Source organism: Lithobates pipiens, unplaced genomic scaffold (genome assembly GCF_037356315.1).
Source record: "Lithobates pipiens isolate NorthernLeopardFrog02 unplaced genomic scaffold, aLitPip1_a1.2 Scaffold_16, whole genome shotgun sequence".
Lineage (NCBI taxonomy): Eukaryota > Metazoa > Chordata > Amphibia > Anura > Ranidae > Lithobates > Lithobates pipiens.
Genome location: NW_027507748.1, coordinates 320180239 through 320199935, shown reverse-complemented (window position 1 = coordinate 320199935; position 19697 = coordinate 320180239). Strand labels below are relative to the sequence as shown.

Genomic DNA, 19697 nt, shown 5'->3' with positions numbered 1-19697 from the left:
GGTTTTGCACAGAGCAGCCCAGATCCTCCTCTTCTTGGGTCCCTCTTTGCTGCTTCTAGCCCCTCCCTCCTATCGCGTGCCCCCACAGTCAGCAGCTTCCTAGGGTGGCACTGGAGCCGAGTCACAGCTTTGTGTGTCCATTCAGACATGGTGCCCGACCCGGCCCTGCCCCCTCCCTCCCCTTGGCCGACTGACTTTGATTGACAGCCACGGGAGCCAATGGCACCTCTGCTGTGTCTCTGCCAGTCAGGAGGAGTGTCCCAGACAGCTTAGACATTCATGGACATCGCTGGAGAGAGAAGGGGCTCAGGTAAGTAATTAGGAAGGTGCTGGGGAAGCTGCTACACACAAAAGGTTTTTTATCCTAATGCATAGAATGCAATAAGATAAAAAAAGCTTCTGCCTTTACAACTCCTTTAATCCCGTGGAGCCTGCCATACGCAAATATGCGGCCTCTCTGTGCCTGGTCCTTATCACCAAGAAGTCACATATTTGTGTGAATTGCTGCCTATGCACTTTCTGCTGCGCGCTCCCAGCACAGTTACTGTTAACTAAACAAAAGCTCCCATTACTCTTTGCGATTGGTAGTTTTCGGACCACGTGACCATCGTGACAGCAAGTCACAGCGGTCACATGATCTTAAGCCACGCCCCACTTCCCAGGGTTATAATCTGGCTGTGTGGCTGGCCAGAAACGCATGACGTCACTCCCACTGATTCGCGCCGGAGCCGCCAGTCACGGCAAGCGCTTGGGTAGGAAGATGTGCATAGATAATTTTTTGGAGAATAAGAGTATCATTAGTGTCACTTTAGCTTTTTGGTGGCATTAAACTCATTTGCAACACTCTATCAATGTGCTGCAGATGAGATATTTGTTTCCAATACTGTATGATGTAAATAAGTGAACGATCATTTCTGAATAGTGACTTGGGATGCTGCAATCTGTATGCTGCTTTTATATTTGTGATCATTTTTGCCCAGAGGAGGAACTACTAGTCTCAATGCAACAGCAGTGACATATGACATAAATTATATAGACAAGCTATTTCTTGTGTGTTAGTGTGCACTGTTATACTATTAATAAAATAAGGCTTGGCTTGTAGGAGGGACTATCTCAAAGCAATCTGTCTGTTCCTTTTAGCAAGAACAGACTTGTAACTAAGTGGTCTCTGAGTTTTCTCATGAATAAGGATGCATATTAAATCAACTATGTCAGACATTTACTAGGCTTACCTATTTTTTTTATGAAATGTTGTAAAGCATATTAGAATGCATAATATAAACATACTTTATATGGTAAAGCAATATCTGACCAGTTCTCATTCAATATCATGAAAACAATGTACTGGAAACCTTACTGCTAGAGCTGGCAATAACAGTGCCTTGAAAAAGTATTCATACCCGTTCAAATTGTCCACATTTTGTTATGTTACAACCAAAAACGGAAATGTATTTTATGTGATAGACCAACACAAAGTGGCACATAATTGTCAAGTGGAAGGAAAATGATAAATTGTTTTCAACATTTTTTACAAATAAATATTTGAAAAGTGTGGCGTACATTTGTATTCAGCACTAGGGATGAGCCAAGCACCCCCCGGTTCGGTTCGCACCAGAACTTTCGGACAGACCGAAAATTTGTGCGAACTTTAGAACCCCATTAAGTCTATGGGACTCGAACATTCTAATTTTAATGACTAATAAGCAAGATATTGTCCTAAAAGGGGTTTGGGGACCTGGTTCCTGCCCCAGGGGACATGGGTCAATGCCTAAAATGTTTTTAAAAACTGTGTTTTTTTCGGGAGCACTGATTTTAATGACGATTAAAGTGAAAAAAAAAGTGAAATATTCCTTTAAATATCATGCCTGGGAGGCGTCTATAGTATGCCTGTGAAGTGGCACATGTTTCCCGTGTTTAGAACAGTCCCTGCACAAAATGACATTTAACGGAAAAAAAGTCATTTAAAACTGCTTGCGTTTTTAATGTCATGTCTGGTATCGGCTATACGGATGAAAATAATTGAGAAAAAAATGGCATGGGTAGCACCCCCTGCCCATTACCAGCCCCTTTGGGTCATGTACGGATATTAAGGGGAACCCCGTACCTAAATTAAAAAAAGGAAAGGCGTGGGGCCCCCGGGCTCTATATACTCAGAACAGCTGGAGGCACACAACACCCACTTTAACTCCTGCGGATGCCTGTATTAGAGAACACCAACAATAAAGCTACAGGTGTAAACTGTGCTGGAGGCACACAACACCCACTTTAACTCCTGCAGATGCCGGAGAAAAGAACACACTGTCCCTGCCTATTCTTCTCTCCCTGCATGCCAGAACACACTACACAAGGCTGCCGCACTGGCGGCCTTATATAGTGTGGGGCGTGTACTAAACCCCCTGAGCTATAATTGGCCACAGGCATCCTGCTTGTGGCCAATTATGGCTCTCCTCGCTGCCGGCGCTGTGATTGGCCAAGCATGCAGGGTCACAGTGCATGCTTGGCCAATCACGAGCCAGCAATGCACTGCGATGGCGCAGTGCATTGTGGGCCGTGAGTGCCACACTAATTTGGCACCAACGGCCCATAATATTCGGTATTCGTCAAACGGGCGAACAGCCGGTGTTCGAGTCGAACATGCATTCGAGTCGAACACCAAGCTCATCCCTATTCAGCACCTTTTCTCTGATACCCCTAACTAAAATATAGTGGAACCAATTACCTTCGGAAGTCACTTAATTAGTAAATACATTCCATCTGTGTGTAATTTAATGTCAGTATAAATAGAGCTGTTCTGTGAAGCCCTCAGAGGTTTGTTAGAAAACATTGGTGAACAAACAGCATCATGAAAGGGCCAAGTTACACAGCAGACAGGTCAGGGATAAAATTGTGAAGTTTAAAGCAAAGTTAGGCCATCGAAAAATATCCCAAGCTTTGAACATCTCATGGAGCACTATTCAATCCATCATCCGAAAATGGAAAGAGTATGGCACAACTGCAAACCTACCAAGACATGGCTGTCCACCTAAACTAACAGGCCAGGTGAAGAGAGCATTAATCAGAGAAGCAGCCAAGGGGCCCATGGTAACTCTGGAGAAGCTTAAGTGATCCACAGCTCAGGTGGGAGAATCTGTCCACAGGACAACTATTAGTCATGCGCGCCACAAATCTGGCCTTTACGGAAGAGTGGCAAGAAGAAAGCCATTGTTGAAAGAAAGCCATAAGAAGTCACCTTTTGCGAGAAGCCATGTGGGAGACACAAACATGTGGATGAAGGTGCTCTGGTCAGATGAGACCAAAATTTTACTTTTTGGCCTAAAAGCAAAACACTGTGTGGCGGAAAACTAACACTGCACATCACCCTGAACACACCATCCCCGTGAAACATGGTGGTGCAGGGACAGGGAAGCTGGTCAGAGTTGATGGGAAGATGGATGGAGCCAAATACAGGACAATCTTACAAGAAAACCTGTTAGCCCTTGTACACGCGGTTGGACATTCCGACAACAAAACCGGTGTTGCATACACACGGTCAGACAAAGTTGTTGGAAAATCCGATCGTTCGGAACGTGAATAAATACTATTATTTATTAATACTATTTCAAGACACTGTACATACAGGTTTCTTTTGTTGGGACCACAGGCTAGAAATCAAACAGATTCCCAATCCACGATGATGGTGTGGTGACGAATCCCCTCTGCTGGCCTATTGTATTCTGACAGCCAGCACCACCAGCTGCCAGAATACCTGAACATCTGAGTGAATGCAAAGCTGTTTGGCCAACAAATTTCTGACAGAAGCTAAATAAACAGTCGGATTCTGTTGAATAGAGCAGTTCCAGGAGGGCCACAAGCTGCTGAATTTCTACCAAGCCAGGAGAAATTGTCTGAAATCCAAGCAATGTATGCCCAGCTTAAGCAGATGTACTTGTGCCCAGTAACATGGCATATCTCATGCATACATGGGTGACTGTTGTTCGCCCTTATCTGTATCTCCGGGCATTATTCCTCTAACTGACACCAACATTCGGACACTATTCCTCTCACTGATACCAATAATGGGGCACTATTCCTCCCACTGACACCAACATTGGGACACTATTCCTCTCACTGACCTCAATAATGGGGCACTATTCCTCCCTCTGACACCAATAATGGGATAATATTCCTCCCACTGACTCCAATAATGGGGCACTATTCCTCCCACTGACATCAATAATGGGGCACTATTCATCTCACTGACACCAATGATGGAGCACTATTCCTCCCACTGACATCTCACCAAAGCCCCCCTACCCCCAACAGGGTTGAATAAAAAAAAATGAAAACATTGTAATAAATAAATATTCTAAAGTAAAATTGTAAAAATAACAAAATAAACACTGACACTGACTGTCCACCCCCCCTCCCCCACCAAAAAGAAATTATTGTAAAAAAAAAAAAAAATATATATATATATATATATATATATATATATATATATATATATATACAAATTGTAAAAATTAATTAAAAAAAATTGTAAAAAATTAAATTGTAAAAAAATAAAAAGCTACTGACAGTCCACGCCTCATCATCAGTGCCATCTATCAGTGGCCATCAGTGCTGCATTTTAGTGCCACTGTCACGTAACATTAAAAAAAATGATTGGTAATCGTATCGGTGAGTACTTGAAGAAAAGTATCGGTACTTGTACTCCGCCTCAAAAAAGTGGTATCGGAACAACCCTAATACCAATGATGGGACACTATTCCTCCCACTGACCTGCTGACACTAATACTAAAGATGGGGCATAGTTTACCCCCACTTATGTAAAGACATTTTCTACTTCCACTGATCACACTCTGGCCCCCCTGAAGTCTGAAAAACAGTAAACTGCCCCTTTGTTTAGAAGGTTTGGAAACTACTCTAGACCAGTGGTCTCCAAACCCTGGCCTGGGCGCCAGATGCGGCCATTTGCTTGCTTCTATCAGGCCCTTGGGGCACCATTTCATCCACTGATACCAACATTTATCCCCCCTCCCCACACTGAGACCATTGAAGGGGCACAATTCCTGACAATTACACCAACAATGGGGCACAATTCCTCCCATTGACACCAACAATTAGTCAAAAAGGCACCAATGATGGGGTACAATTCCTCCCACTGACACTAAAGAAGGGCCACTGTTTATTCCCATACATGTAGGGACCTTTTCTACTCCCAATGGCCACACTCCACCCACCTAAAGTCTGAGGGACAGTAAACTGGCTCCCTGTTTGAAAAGTTTGGAGACCCCTGCTCGAGACCAATGGTGATCAGCTAGATCCAAGGGATGTAAATGGTCAATAGCTATGGGCATACAGCCCTTTACAAAGCATTAACATATTAGTATACAGTACATGCTTACTGGGAACTTTATTTCTAGTTTTGTGTATGAGTTTAACCTGAGAAGTGAACTTTTGCACAGAAGAAGTTATGCAAGTTATGTTGTTAATGTAAAACCTGTAGCTACTCCTGCTATTTTGGAAAATACAAGAGAAAGAAATACTCAGCTTTTAGATGTGCAGGACAAATGACCGCACTACTATCCACTAATTACCTGCAAGTGACCCACTTTACCCTACTAAAGCAAAATGTAATTTTTTTCTGTGCATGTACTGATACTTACGTTGCTGATAATTACTCTTATTGCTGTCACATCATACATACGATTTTTGGGGGGATATTGTAAACCTTTATAGTTGAAGATCTGCATACTACTGCTGAGTCTGTGATCTACTAACCAAATCCTTTTCCATCCTGATGCATATTTTTAGCTCCCAAGTGCATTACTTAAAATTTTTGTAACCCCTTGACGCTCCGGTGCTCCCCATCGGACTGTGCTTTTTTTTGTGGGGACGCATATTTGCGTATCTGTCCTTGTGCTGGGTACACACTGCACGGGGCACTCCCAGCACAGAGACCAGGGTCTCACCAAGAGCCCCGGACCCCGTACTGACGATTGAAATCCAGAACTCCCAATTCCAGGTCACCTGATTGCTGTGAGAGTCTCTGACTGGCTATCATAATGACCAGTCACTGTGAAGCCCGCCCCCATGTTTCCTCTCTCAGAATTGAGGAGAGAGATACATCGTATTGCTCTCTCTCTTTGCAGAGAAAAAAAACTGTGTAAAAAAAAATAATAATATTAATAAAAAAATAGAATACTAAAAATACAAAAAAATTACTAGATCAAGGTACCAGGGTTAGTGTTTGGGTCAATGTCAGGGTCAGTATTTTTTTGGATGGGATTGTATATGTATCAGTGTCAGCGTGTTTGAGGTAGGATTTAAAAAAAAAAATAGCAAAATTGTTTCTGTACTACGGGTACAAACAACATACACATGTGGTATCTCTGCGACCGTCAGGAGGAGGAGAATTCATTTTGGATTGTTCTTTGGTGAAAGGTTATGTTATATATACAGCTACGTTTAAAAAAAAAAATTGTTTTTATTTACTATTTTGAGCAAGTTTTTCTTTGATAATAAAAAAAAATCAGGAGATATCCATTGCCATTTACCACCAAACGAAAGCTCAATTTGTCCTGAAAAAAACATGGTATAATCCACTTGGATGCACAGTTTTGATGATATGTACAGTTTTACTAACACATGTCAAAGTTGTAAAATTGTGCTAAGGCATTAATATTTGTTTTACCCTTAGGTGAGAAGGGGTTAATATTAAACATCATCCGCCATATAGTTGCCCTCCTCTTTATTTTAACTAGATCTTCTTGCTATATCCTGTTGTCAAGTGATTGCCTTGCTTAGCTTTATATTATCAGAAAACACCAATATTGAACTATTTATTCTAAACTATCAGAAAATATGCCACTGATCACTATTCTCTTGACGCACGCCTGCAACCAATTTTCCAGGAACATGCATTGTACAATATCATGGATGCCAAAATACCCTTATTTGTAAATTAATCATTTGTGGAATACTGTATCAAATGCCTTAGTGAAATTTAGATACACTACATTTACCTGCCCTCCTCTATCCAAATTAAAGCTCACCTTCTAATAGAATCTTAGAAGATTGGTCTGGCAAGTCTTTCATATGTCCATGTTGGTTAATACTAATGATAGTATTTTCATCAGCAAATTCTTGGATATGGTCCCTTATCATTCTTTCCAATCTTTTGCATACTGTTAATGTTAGGCTGACCGGTCTGTAGTTCCCAGGTATATATATATCAGCCCTATTTGAATAATGGTACCATATTTGCTTTTTATCAATCTGTTGGTACCATTGCAGTCAGTAAGCTGTCCTTAGAAACAATGGTCTGGCTATAACATGGCTAAGTTCTTTGAGAAGTTGAGCCAAAGTTTCTTATAGTGGCTAATCTACAAATATCTATACTTAATACAATAAAAAAAAGAATGAGCTTTTAAACATGAGAAAGCAGCATCATAACTTACTTTAAAGAGACACTATCATGACACTCAAAATGTTTATTTAAATAAAGATTTTTATTATACATGTTCAATACTTACTATTACTTACTATTACCACCTCCAGTCTTTACTTGTTTGCAAAGCTGAAAGCACCACTAGAATCTTCAGCATCCAAAAGATTCAAATAGGTTGGATGCCTGTGTTTCTCTACTGCCTGTTGTGTTCTTGCCCTTGTCAGCTATATTATGGTATGTCCATGCAGACCTAAAAACCCATCGACATTAGGAACAAAAGATCAATGTACTGCACATAGGTGTACACAGCCTATTGCATTAGGGTGTGCACCCCAAAGCTCAAGCACACATGCATGTGTGTGTATACTGTATGTATGTGTATTGATTACATTGTGCTCAGCCCAGCTTAACTTCTCCTGGTAGGCTGAAGTACGTCCCACACTGCAGGCTGTGTTTACTCCTCCCTTTCCTGCCCACTCCAGCTGCCAGTACCTCCTGTTGTAAAGTCAAATAAGGCACGCTGGGGAAGGGGGTGAGTACAGTGTCATTCTCATTGGATAAGGAGGCAGCAGAGACACAAAGCAAATGTAGTCTCTGGCTTTTTACAGACACTGCATGGTTGGCAACCTTGGTTATTAGGGTGTACCCAGGCACACTTGGCACACCCCCTGTGCACGCCTAGGTACTGCACTATATAGTTAGTCTTTTTAACATTCGTGCTCTTTGTCAGTTTCTCCATTCTTACCTTACAACAACTGGACTTTCTTAGCATTTCTACCAGTCTCAGAACAACAGAATTAATGCAAAATGCTCAGTGAAAAATACTTAGAGAACACAAAAGCAAAAAATGTATTCAATTACGTAGGTAAAATCTTGTGTCCCTATGGAGGATTCAGAAAGAGCCTTCCATGGCCATTCTATGGCTGTCCAGTCTACAAGTGTTGGATAGCGGGGCAGCAGCGTTTCTCTTGTCGGTCAAACTGTGTGGAACCACGTGGTTCAATGGGGCTGAACTCCTCCTCCCGCAGTTTCCGAATGTGGGTGGGTATGCATTTCAGGCATTCACCTTCTTTATTATGTCTGACTTTTATAAGTGCAAGATATTACTTATGTGTTACAATACATTGTTTGCTTATACTGCACTAGACTTGTGCACTCTCACTTATAGGGATCATGAATTTCAACTGTGCTTCTAATCATTTTTCTAGTATTCATTTTTAATCTTAATACTGAAGAACCTGAAAGGCAGTATAAATGTGTATTTACCTTGTAAATCATTTTAACTATGTTGATGTATTTTACTCCTAGGCCCATCACCTTGTAATGAATATGCCAGAGTTATGTTCGATTACATTACTGCTGTGCCAGATGAGCTTTCTCTGAAGAAGGGAGATGTTGTATCAGTTATAAGCAAGGTACAGTGAAAATAATGTTTAGATGATGTAACTATTAATTACATGTATTTATAAAGTGCCAACATTTTATGGAATAGTTTACATATATTTTATATTCACATCAGTCCCTGCCTTCAAGAAGCTTACAATCTAGGGTCTCACTTATACATACATATTCTAGAACCAATTTATACAGGATCCAATCAACCTACCAGCATGTCTTTGGAGTGTGGGAGGAAACCAGAGTACTTGGAGGAAACCCATACTGGCATCAGTGAGAGCATCCAATTCCAAGCATAGTAGTGCTGTGTTTTGGAATTCAAATTCATGACCCTAGAGCTGGCAGGCAGCGGTGCTACCCACTTAGCCACTGTGCTAAACTTCTTCGCTCTACATTTACCAATCCAAGTTGTATTTGTATCTCAGAAATATGTTTCATATTTAGAAAATGACCAGCACACAAGCAGTGTTTTTGTGTAGAAAATATACTTGGACCTTTAGAACCTGTGAGACTGGGTTCACACTAGTGCAAATTGGATGCGTCTTTCTCCACATCCAATTTGCATGACAGGAGATTGTGATCGGCTCTCAATGGAGCCGGTTCACATATCTTTGTGCTCCAGTGCGAATTGCACAGGAGTCCTGTGTATTCTTTGGGCTGTTTCCGGTCCGAAATCAGGAAAAAATCTGGGTGTGATTTGTCCCTGATACGGAGAACAGGGACGCACCAGACCCCTGCCATGGGCCGCATGCAAAGACAGTGTGAACCCAGCCTGAAGAAAAAAAATCACCTCTTAGTAGGGCTCAGAAATGCTTGAGATTTTGTGTCGGGCTTATGCTTACGGTAAGCTTACATCAGTTTTGGTCTGTGTTTACTATCAGCATGAAACAAGAGACTGCTTTCTCTAAAATTAGAGGTCTCTTATCCTAGGACACCAGCAAGCCGAGATATGAGCTATTTTAATGCACAGCCCTCAATCCTATTAACCAACAAAAAAATACTTGTTTAAAACATTTCTATTTTAAAAAGTTGCATACATTTGCAAATAGATATGAAAGTTACACATGGCATCAAGGACCCTCAGTAGTCTATATCTCTCTCTATCTATCTATCTATCTATCTATCTATCTATCTATCTATCTATCTATCTATCTATCTATCTATCTATCTCCATCTCTCTCTCTCTCTCTCTCTATATATATATATCTCTATCTCTCTCTATATCTATCTCTCTCTCTCTCTATATCTATCTCTCTCTCTCTATATATCTATCTCTCTCTCTCTCTCTCTCTCTCTCTCTATATATATATATATATATATATATATCTATATCTCTCTCTATCTCTATCTATCTCTCTCTATATCTATCTGTATCTCTCTCTCTCTCTCTCTCTCTCTCTCTCTCTCTCACTCTATCTATCTATCTATCTATCTATCTATCTATCTATCTATCTATCTATCTATCTATCTATCTATCTATCTATCTATCTATCTATCTATCTCTCTATCTATCTCTCTATCTATCTCTCTCTCTCTTTCTCTCTCTCTCTTTCTCTCTCTCTCTCTCTCTCTCTCCATCTCTCTCTCTATATCTATCTCTCTCTATATCTATATCTATCTCTCTCTCTCTATCAGTGGTGGAACATATATCATTGAAAGTGAGAACAAGCTAGGAATCCAAATCTTCCCTACACTGCATATCACATACACATATATATCATTTCCACTGATTGGAAGGCAGTGGGTAGGGAGGGTGGAGAGGCAGGAGGACACTTGATCGTTAACTCAGGGATAGAAACAGAATGGCAGCTGATTGTGGGTGTATAGAAAGACAGAGTATATGTTCATCATAGGAAGGGATGGAGGTTAGAGTGACATCTGATCATGGAACATTGGGCAGAACAGGGGCTGACTGTAAACCTGGGAAGAAAAGTAAAAAGAGGCTGTGCTGGGGACCTACCTCCAAAACACAAAATGATTTTATTTTATTCATTTTATTTTGTGAATGATTTGAGATCTGTGGTTACTTTTAGCTGCTGCCCGGTCCATAGCAAACTTTTTTCTTTTGCTGCAAGGGTTCCCTTTGAAAATGGGTTTTTGTTTCAGGGGTGGTATTTTGTGTTTTTCATTTTTATTTGGGTGTATTTTGTTTATTATTTTATGCCAATAGTATGTTTATTTTAGGTTAAACTGCTTTTTTGCAACAAGGAATCATTTACTGTAATACTGGTAATACATTGTTTTATTATGTGTTGAGTGTTGATAGGGCTTTTTTTGGGGTTAAACAGATTTTATTTTATTTTTTTTGCTGCAATGGTCCATTTAAAATAAAGTGGGCTTTTGTTTTAGGTATTTTCATAAAAATATTTCTAATTTTATATTGATAGATTTTTTTTTTTGTTTGGGCTGCTCAAAGCACAGCATTTACTTGTTACTGACCACTAGGGATGAGCCGAACACCCCCCTGTTCGGTTCGCACCAGAACCTGCGAACAGACCTAAACTTCGTGTGAACTTTAGAACCCTATTAAAGTCTATGGGACTCGAACGTTCACAATCTAAAGTGCTCATTTTAAAGGCTAATATGCCAGTTACTATCCTAAAAAGTGTTTGGGGACCTGGGTCCTGCCCCAGGGGACATGGATCGAAGCAAAAGAAAGTTTTAAAAACGGCCATTTTTTCAGGAGCAGTGATTTTAATAATGATTAAAGTGAAACAATAAAAGTGTAATATTCCTTTAAATGTGGTACCTGGGGGGTGTCTATAGTATGCCTGTGAAGGGGTGCATGTTTCCCCTGCTTAGAACTGTCCCTGCACAAAGTGTCATTTGTGCAGGAAAAAAATTCTTTTAAAATCACTTGCGGCTATATTGTCGGCTCCCGTAATACAGAGAACACTCAATGAGTGTTCTCTGTATTAGCCGACAATTCATTCATTCATTGATAAAAAAAAAAAAAAAAAGCGTGGAGGTTCCCCTAAATTCAATTACCAGGCCCTTCAGGTCGGGTATGGATATTAAGGGGAACCCCGCATCAAATTTAAAAAAAATTTGACGTGGGGGTCCCCCTAAAAATCCATACCAGACCCTTTATCCGAGCACGCATCCTGGCAGGCCTTAGGAAAAGAGAGCAGCCCCCTCCCTCCTGAACCGTACCAGGCCACATGCCCTCAACATTGGGAGGATGCTTTGGGGGTCTGTGACCCCTCAAAGCACCATGTCCCCATGTTGATGGGGACAAGGGCCTCATCCCCACATCCCTGAGCGGTGGTTGTGGGGGTCTGCGGGTGGGGGGGCTTATCAGAATCTGGAAGCCCCCTTTAACAAGGGGACCCCCAGATCCAGCCCCCCCTGTTTGAAATGGTAAGGGGTACAAAAGTACCCCTACCATTTCACAAAGAAAGTGTAAAAATGGTTAAATAAGACAAACACACTTTTTAAAAATTCCTTTATTAAAAATAAAAAAAAATAAAAAAAAAGATTCCAGTGGTGCTAATCCATTCTTGCTATCCAGCGATGGATGATCATATCCAGCGACGGGGGATCTCTCAGTCCAGCGCTGTCCATACATCCATCTTCTGTCTCCACTGCGGAGACACTGCGGGGATCCCAGCGCTGACGTTTCTTATATTAGAGGGCGTGGCCACCTGACCCCGCCCCCTCTGACGCTGGATATGATCATCCATCGCTGGATAGCAAGAGTGGATTAGCACCGCTGGAATCTTTTTTTTTTTTTTTTCATTTTTAATAAAGGAATTTTTCAAAAGTGTGTTTGTCTTATTTAACCATTTTTACAATTTCTTAGTGAAATGGTAGGGGTACTTTTGTACCCCCTTACCATTTCAAACAGGGGGGGGGCGGGATCTGGGGGTCCCCTTGTTAAAGGGGGCTTCCAGATTCTGATAAGCCCCCCACCCGCAGACCCCCACAAACACCGCTCAGGGTTGTGTGGATGAGGCCCTTGTCCCCATCAACATGGGGACATGGTGCTTTGAGGGGTCACAGACCCCCAAAGCATCCTCCCAATGTTGAGGGCATGTGGCCTGGTACGGTTCAGGAGGGAGGGGGGCCGTTCTCTCATCCCCCCCTCTTTTCCTGCGGCTGGCCAGGTTGCGTGCTCGGATAAAGGTTCCGGTATGGATTTTTAGGGGGACCCCCACGTAAAAAATTTTTTACATTTGATGCGGGGTTCCCCTTAATATCCATACCAGACCTGAAGGGTCTGGTATGGATATTTAGGGGGACCCCCACGTAATTTTTTTTTTAAATTTGAAACGGGGTTCCCCTTAATATCCATATCAGACCTGAAGGGCCTGGTAATTGAATTCAGGGGAACCCCAACGCTTTATTTTTTATTTTTTTATCAATGAATGAATGAATTGTCGGCTAATACAGAGAACACTCATTGAGTGTTCTCTGTATTACGGGAGTCGACAATATAGCCGCAAGTGATTTTAAAAGACTTTTTTTTTCCTGCACAAATGACACTTTGTGCAGGGACAGTTCTAAGCATGGGAAACATGCGCCCCTTCACAGGCATACTATAGACACCCCCCAGGTACCACATTTAAAGGAATATTACACTTTTATTGTTTCACTTTAATCATTATTAAAATCACTGCTCCTGAAAAAACTGCCCTTTTTAAAACTTTTTTTTTGCATTGATCCATGTCCCCTGGGGCAGGAACCGGGTCCCCAAACACTTTTTAGGATAGTAACCTGCATATTACCCTTCAAAATTAGCACTTTAGATTTCTCCCATAGACTTGTATAGGGTGTTTCGAATTTGCTGCGAACAGCCCGAATTGTTCACTATTCACTGAACAGGCAATGTTCGAGTGGAACATGAGTTCGACTCGAACTCGAAGCTCATCCCTACTGACCACCTGTTCTTGAAACTGCAGCACATTGTTGTATCATTTAAAAGAAAAGGAAAAAAAAATAAGTACAAGAACATTATGCATTTACACCACCTCACATTATACTTACACTCTCTCTATACAGTGCCTTGAAAAAGTATTCATACCCCTTGACATTTTCCACATTTTGTCACAAAGCATAAATGTATTTAATTGGGATTTTAAAGGAAAGAAAGGAAAATGATAAATAGTTTTCAATTTTATTTACAAATAAATATGTGAAAAGTGTTGCATGCATATATATATTCAGCCCACAAGCTAATACTTTGTATAACCACCTTTTGCTGCAATTACAGCTACAAGGGATGTCTCTACCAGCTTTGCACATCTAGAGAGTGACATTTTTGCCCATTCGTCTTTGCAAAAATAGCTCAAGCTCTGTCAGATCGGATGGAAAGCATCTGTGAACAGCAATTTTTAAGTCTTGCTACAGATTCTCAATTGGATTTAGGTCTGGACTGTGACTGAGCCAGTCTAACACATGAATATGCTTTGATCTAAACCATTCCATTGTAGCTCTGGCTGTATGTTTAGGGTCATTGTCCTGCTGGAAGGTGAACCTCTGCTGCAGCCTCAAGGCTTTTGCAGACTCTAAGGCTGGATTCACACCTATGCATTTTTTGTGCTTCTTGCATTTTGCAGATTTGCACTACAGAACGTGTTCCATAGGAAACCATGTTAAAGGGACTGCAGTGCAAATCTGCAAAATGCAAAAAACACTAAAACTGCATAGGTGTGAATCCAGCCTAACAGGTTTTCTTCTAAGATTGCCCTGTATCTGGCTCTATCCATCTTCCCATCAACTCTGACCAGTTTCCCTGTCCCTGCTGAAGAAAAGCATCCCCACAACATGATGCTGCCACCACCATGTTTCACGGTGGGGATGGTGTGTTCAGGGTGATGTGCAGTGTTAGGTTTGCACCACACATAGCATTTTGTTTTTAGGCCAAAAAGTAAAATTTTGGTCTAATCTGACGAGAGCACCTTCTTTTCACCTTCTTCCTTTGCTGTGCCCCCACATGGCCCCTCGCAAACTGCAAATGGGACTTCTTATGGCTTTCTTTCAACAATGGCTTTCTTCTTGCCTATCTTCCATAAAGGCCAGATTTGTGGAGTGCACGACTAATATTTGTCCTGTGGACAGATTCTCCTACCTGAGCTGTGGATCTCTGCAGCTCCTCCAGAGTTACCATGGGCTTCTTGGCTGCTTCTCTGATTAATGCTCTCATTGCCCAGCCTGTCAGTTTAGGTGGGTGGCCATGTCTTGGTAGGTTTACAGTTGTGCCATACTCTTTCCATTTTCGGATGATGGATTGAACAGTGCTCTGTGAGATGTTCAAAGCTTAGGATATTTTTTATAACCTAACCCTGCTTTAAAATTCTCCACAACTTTATCCCCGACCTGTCTGGTGTGTTCTTTGGCCCTCATGATGCTGTTTGTTCACTAAGGTTTTCTAACAAACCTCTGAGGGCTTCACAGAACAGCTGTATTTATACAGAGATTTAATTACACACAGGTGCACTCTATTTACTAATTAGGTGACTTCTGAAGGCAATTGGTTCCACTAGATTTTAGTTAGGGGCATCAGAGAAAAGAGGGCGGAATGCAAATGCACGCCACACTTTTCACATATTCATTTGTAAACAATTATGAAAACAACTTATCATCATTTTCTTCCACTTCACAATTATGTGCCACTTTGTGTTGGCTTATCACATAAAATGGCAATAAAATACATTCACGTTTTTGGTTATAACATGACAAAAATTCCAAGGGGTATGAATACTTTTTCTATACTGTAGTTTGTGAACTTTCCTAGAGACTAAATAATATACACTGATTTGGGTTGTTTTCACCAAAGAAATGTAGAAGCATACATTTTGGCCTAAATTTATGAAGAACAATTATTTATTTGCAAAATTTTATAACAGAAAAATGTTTTCATTTAATTAGCAAAAAGTAAAAAACCCAGTGGTGATTAACCTTTTGACATCCGCGCTATAGCCGAATGACGGCCGCAGCGCAGACCTGAATTTCCGGGATGCCGTCATATGAAGCGGCGCATGCTGTGATCCAGGGCAGGACTTAGGGTGGCGGGGGCCCCTGGGCTTGAGTCACTTTCGGGCCCTACCTTCTATACATTACCGTATTTATCGGCGTATAACATGTGTCAGCGTATAACACGTACCCCAAGTTTAGGAGGGAATTTTAAGGAAAAAACATTTTTGGAGGGAAGTTTAAGGAAAAAACTTACATTTAAATGCTCATCAATGCATCCTTGTCCAGTGTCATTTGCAGCCTTGTTATTGCAGTATTGTCATTGCAGTCTTGAAGTTTAAAAATGGCGCTGCCGAGATACAGAGTACTGTGTATCTTGGTGGCTCTCGGGGCCGCTCGCAGTCCTGAGTGGACCCGAGAGTAGCTGAGTGTACTCGGCTCGGCTCACAGTCACACTCAGTCACTGTGTTATGTCCATCATAGGGCGTGACTGTGAGCCAAGCCGAGTACACTCGGCTAAGCATCTGGGAGGGGCCCCCTATTGGGCGGGGCCCATGGGCTTGAGCCCAGTCAAGCCCAATGGTAAGTCCGGCCCTGCTGTGATCACAGACCAGAGTATGGGGCCGGTCCTGGTCCCTTACCACATGATCAGCTGTCAGCTAATGACAGCTGATCACATGATCTAAACAAAAGCTCATTAATCGTTTTTTGACAGCATGAGGAGAAAAAAAAAGCCGATCACCTGCTTAACTGCAAGGGACATTGGTCCAGAAGAGGAAGGAGGCACATCTGCCTCATATACCCACCAGTGTCACCTATCAATGCCCATTAGTGCCACCTATCAATGCCCATTAGTGCCACCTATCAATGCCCACAAGTGCCACCTATCAATTCCCACCAGTGGTGCCAATCAGTGCCACCTAGCTTGCCTATCAGTGTAACCAATCAGTTCCCATTATTGCCACCCATCAGTGCCCATCACTGACATCCATCGGTGGCCATCAGTGCCTCCTCATCAGCATACATCAATGAAGGAGAAAAATTACTTGTTTGCAAACTTTTATAACAAAATATAAAAAAATATATATATTTTTTTAAATTCAGTCTTTTTACATTTTTTAACAAAAATAAAAACAGCAGAGGTGATCAAATACCACCAAAAGAAAGCTCTATTTATGGGAAAAATTTCATTTGGGTACAGTGTTGTATGACCGCGCAATTGTCATTCAAAGTGCATCAGCACTAAAAGCTGAAAATTGGTCTGGACAGGAGGGGGGTTTAAGTGCCCAGTAAGCAAGTGGTTAAATACCACCAAAAGAAAGCTCTAGTTGTGTGAAAAAAGGGTTAAAAATGTAGTTTGGGTACAGTGTTGCATGACCATGCAATTGTCATTTAAAGTGCAACAGCACTGAAAGCTGAAAATTTGTCTGGGCAGGAAGGGGGTGAAAGTGCCCAGAAATGAAGTGGTTAAGAACAGTTTAAGGCTTGGTTCACATATATGCAAATTGGATGCATTTTGAACTGCATCCGATTTGCATCCGAACATGTGAACTGGCCCTGCTTGCAATGGAGCCGGCTCACACATGTCTGGGGCAGCCGTGGTCCTTTCTTAAAAAGAGTCCTGTGTGGTTTTAGGTCCATTTCAGGTGTAATTCAAGTAAAAATTTGCACCTCAATTGCACCTGAACTGGTGAACAAAACTGCCCCAGACTCCTTTTTAAAATTGGACTGTAAACCGTAGCTGAACATGTGTGAACCTAGCCCAAGACGCTTATGAGTTCCATCTGAATGCATTCCTATTGACTTATATGGGCGGAAAAGCACTTCTGAATGTTACAGCTGAATTCCAGGGAAAACATCTTTGGGGGAACAGGTAAGAAAAAGTGCTTTTTGCGTTACCCTAGACATAAATGTGCATTTAACCCTTGCAGTTTAGAAGGAAGCCCCACTGCAGGGGTTTAATTAGGTTTACCTTTTTCTTACATGATTTCCCACTCTTGCAAGGGTGTGTGACCAGTAGGCACAGCCTCTTTTCCTGTACGCTTCAGTGGTCATGGGTCCTTTGATGTCATCATGTATAATGCAGGGATCATAGCTCTGCTATGGGCATGAAGATACTGAGGCACAACAAGCCAAAGCATAGGAAAAAAGAGAATATCGCTATCCGACAAGCAAGTTGGGGATTCAGATAAGAAAAAGTGCTTTTTTTGGTACCCTAGACATAAGTGAGTATTTAGCCCATAGTATTCCCCCCCCCCCAATGGCGTAGCGTGGGTTGTCAGCACCCGGGGCAAGGCAAATAATTTGCACCCCCTAACCTGCGGACTTTTGGCACTCCCAGAGTCCCTTCCAGTACAATAGTACTGACCTACCTGATTTCTATACTGACCACTACACTAACCTACTTGATTTCAACACTGACCATCCTGATTCCTTTACTGACCACTACACACTACACTCACGACTATGCTATACTGTCCCCTACACTGAAAACTACACTGACCACTATACTATACTGTCCACTACACTGAGAACTACACTGACCACTATACTGTTCACTACACTATACTGTCCACTACACTATACTGACCACTATACTACACTGACCACTACACTGAGAACTACAGTGACCACTATACTGTCCACTACACTATACTGACCACTATACTACACTGACCACTACACTGAGAACTACAGTGACCACTATACTGTCCACTACACTACACTACACTGACCACTATACTGTCCACTACACTACACTGACCACTATACTGTCCACTACACTACACTGACCACTATACTGTCCACTACACTACACTACACTGACCACTATTCTAGACTGTCCACTATACTACACTGACCACTATACTGTCTACTACACTATACTGTCCACTAAACTATACTGACCACTATACTACATTGACCACTATACTACACTGACCACTAAACTGTCCACTACACTACACTTACCACTATACTGTCCACTACACTATACTGTCCACTATTCTATACTGTCCACTACACTATACTGTCCACTATACTATACTGTCCACTACACTATACTGTCCACTATACTACGCTACACTGTCCACTACACTGTCCACTACACTACACTGACCACTATACTCTCCACTATACTGACCACTGCAATATACTGACCACTACACTATACTGTCCACTGCAATATACTGTCCACTATACTATACTGTCCACTATACTATACTGTCCACTATACTACACTGACCACTACACTATACTGACCACAATACTGTCCTGCCTATAGTCTTCCTATACTGACATATACGGTGCCTCCCCCCCCCCCCCCAAGTCCATCCATTCCTCACCTTCTTGTCCTGCATCAGTCCGGACTCCAGAGGATAGAATGAGGAGGAGGAGGAAGAGACAGCGGTCCCGGCGGCTCACATGTTCCAGTGCTTGTTTCCTGTGTCCCCCGTGCTCTGGCCGCCATGTTCAGTGTTTCCAAGCGCACTTTGGGCGCATGGGGGTCGTGTGCAGAGGCGGGACTTCAGGAGCTACTGCGATCACGGAAAGTCCAGCCTCACGCCGCACATGACCCCCATACGCCCAATTACGGGGCGCCGGACACCGGAGTATGGGGGACACGGGAAAATAAAATTAGGAGGCAGCACTGTGACATGAAATTGCACCCCTCCTAAATGTTGCAGCCGGGGCCACAGCACCCCACGCTACGCCACTGTTCCCCCCCACCCCCCAGAAATTGACTTTAATAAAATCCATTTATACAGGGTATTAGTAACACTATAATACAACAAATTCTGATAAGCTTATCGTAACGATGCCTCCTTTAGTACAATAATAGAGTAAAAGCATCTGTCAGTGAATTTAGAGCTGAACATTGTGGTCCAAGAGCAGTTGCTTTCCCTAGCTGCACCTGTTGCCATATACTTAAAATGTGTGACGCAACATGGAAAAT

The 19697-nt window shown here is 42.0% G+C and overlaps 1 protein-coding gene across 1 annotated transcript in view; it reads left to right on the top strand.

Annotated features, from left to right (window-relative positions):
* Window positions 1-19697, top strand: part of SH3D21 (SH3 domain containing 21) — a 173010-nt gene that overhangs the window by 67303 nt on the left and 86010 nt on the right. Inside the window, exon 8 of the mRNA XM_077481693.1 lies at window positions 8741-8847. Within this exon, the coding sequence (XP_077337819.1) occupies window positions 8741-8847 (107 nt within the window). The remainder of the gene's footprint in view (window positions 1-8740; window positions 8848-19697) is intronic.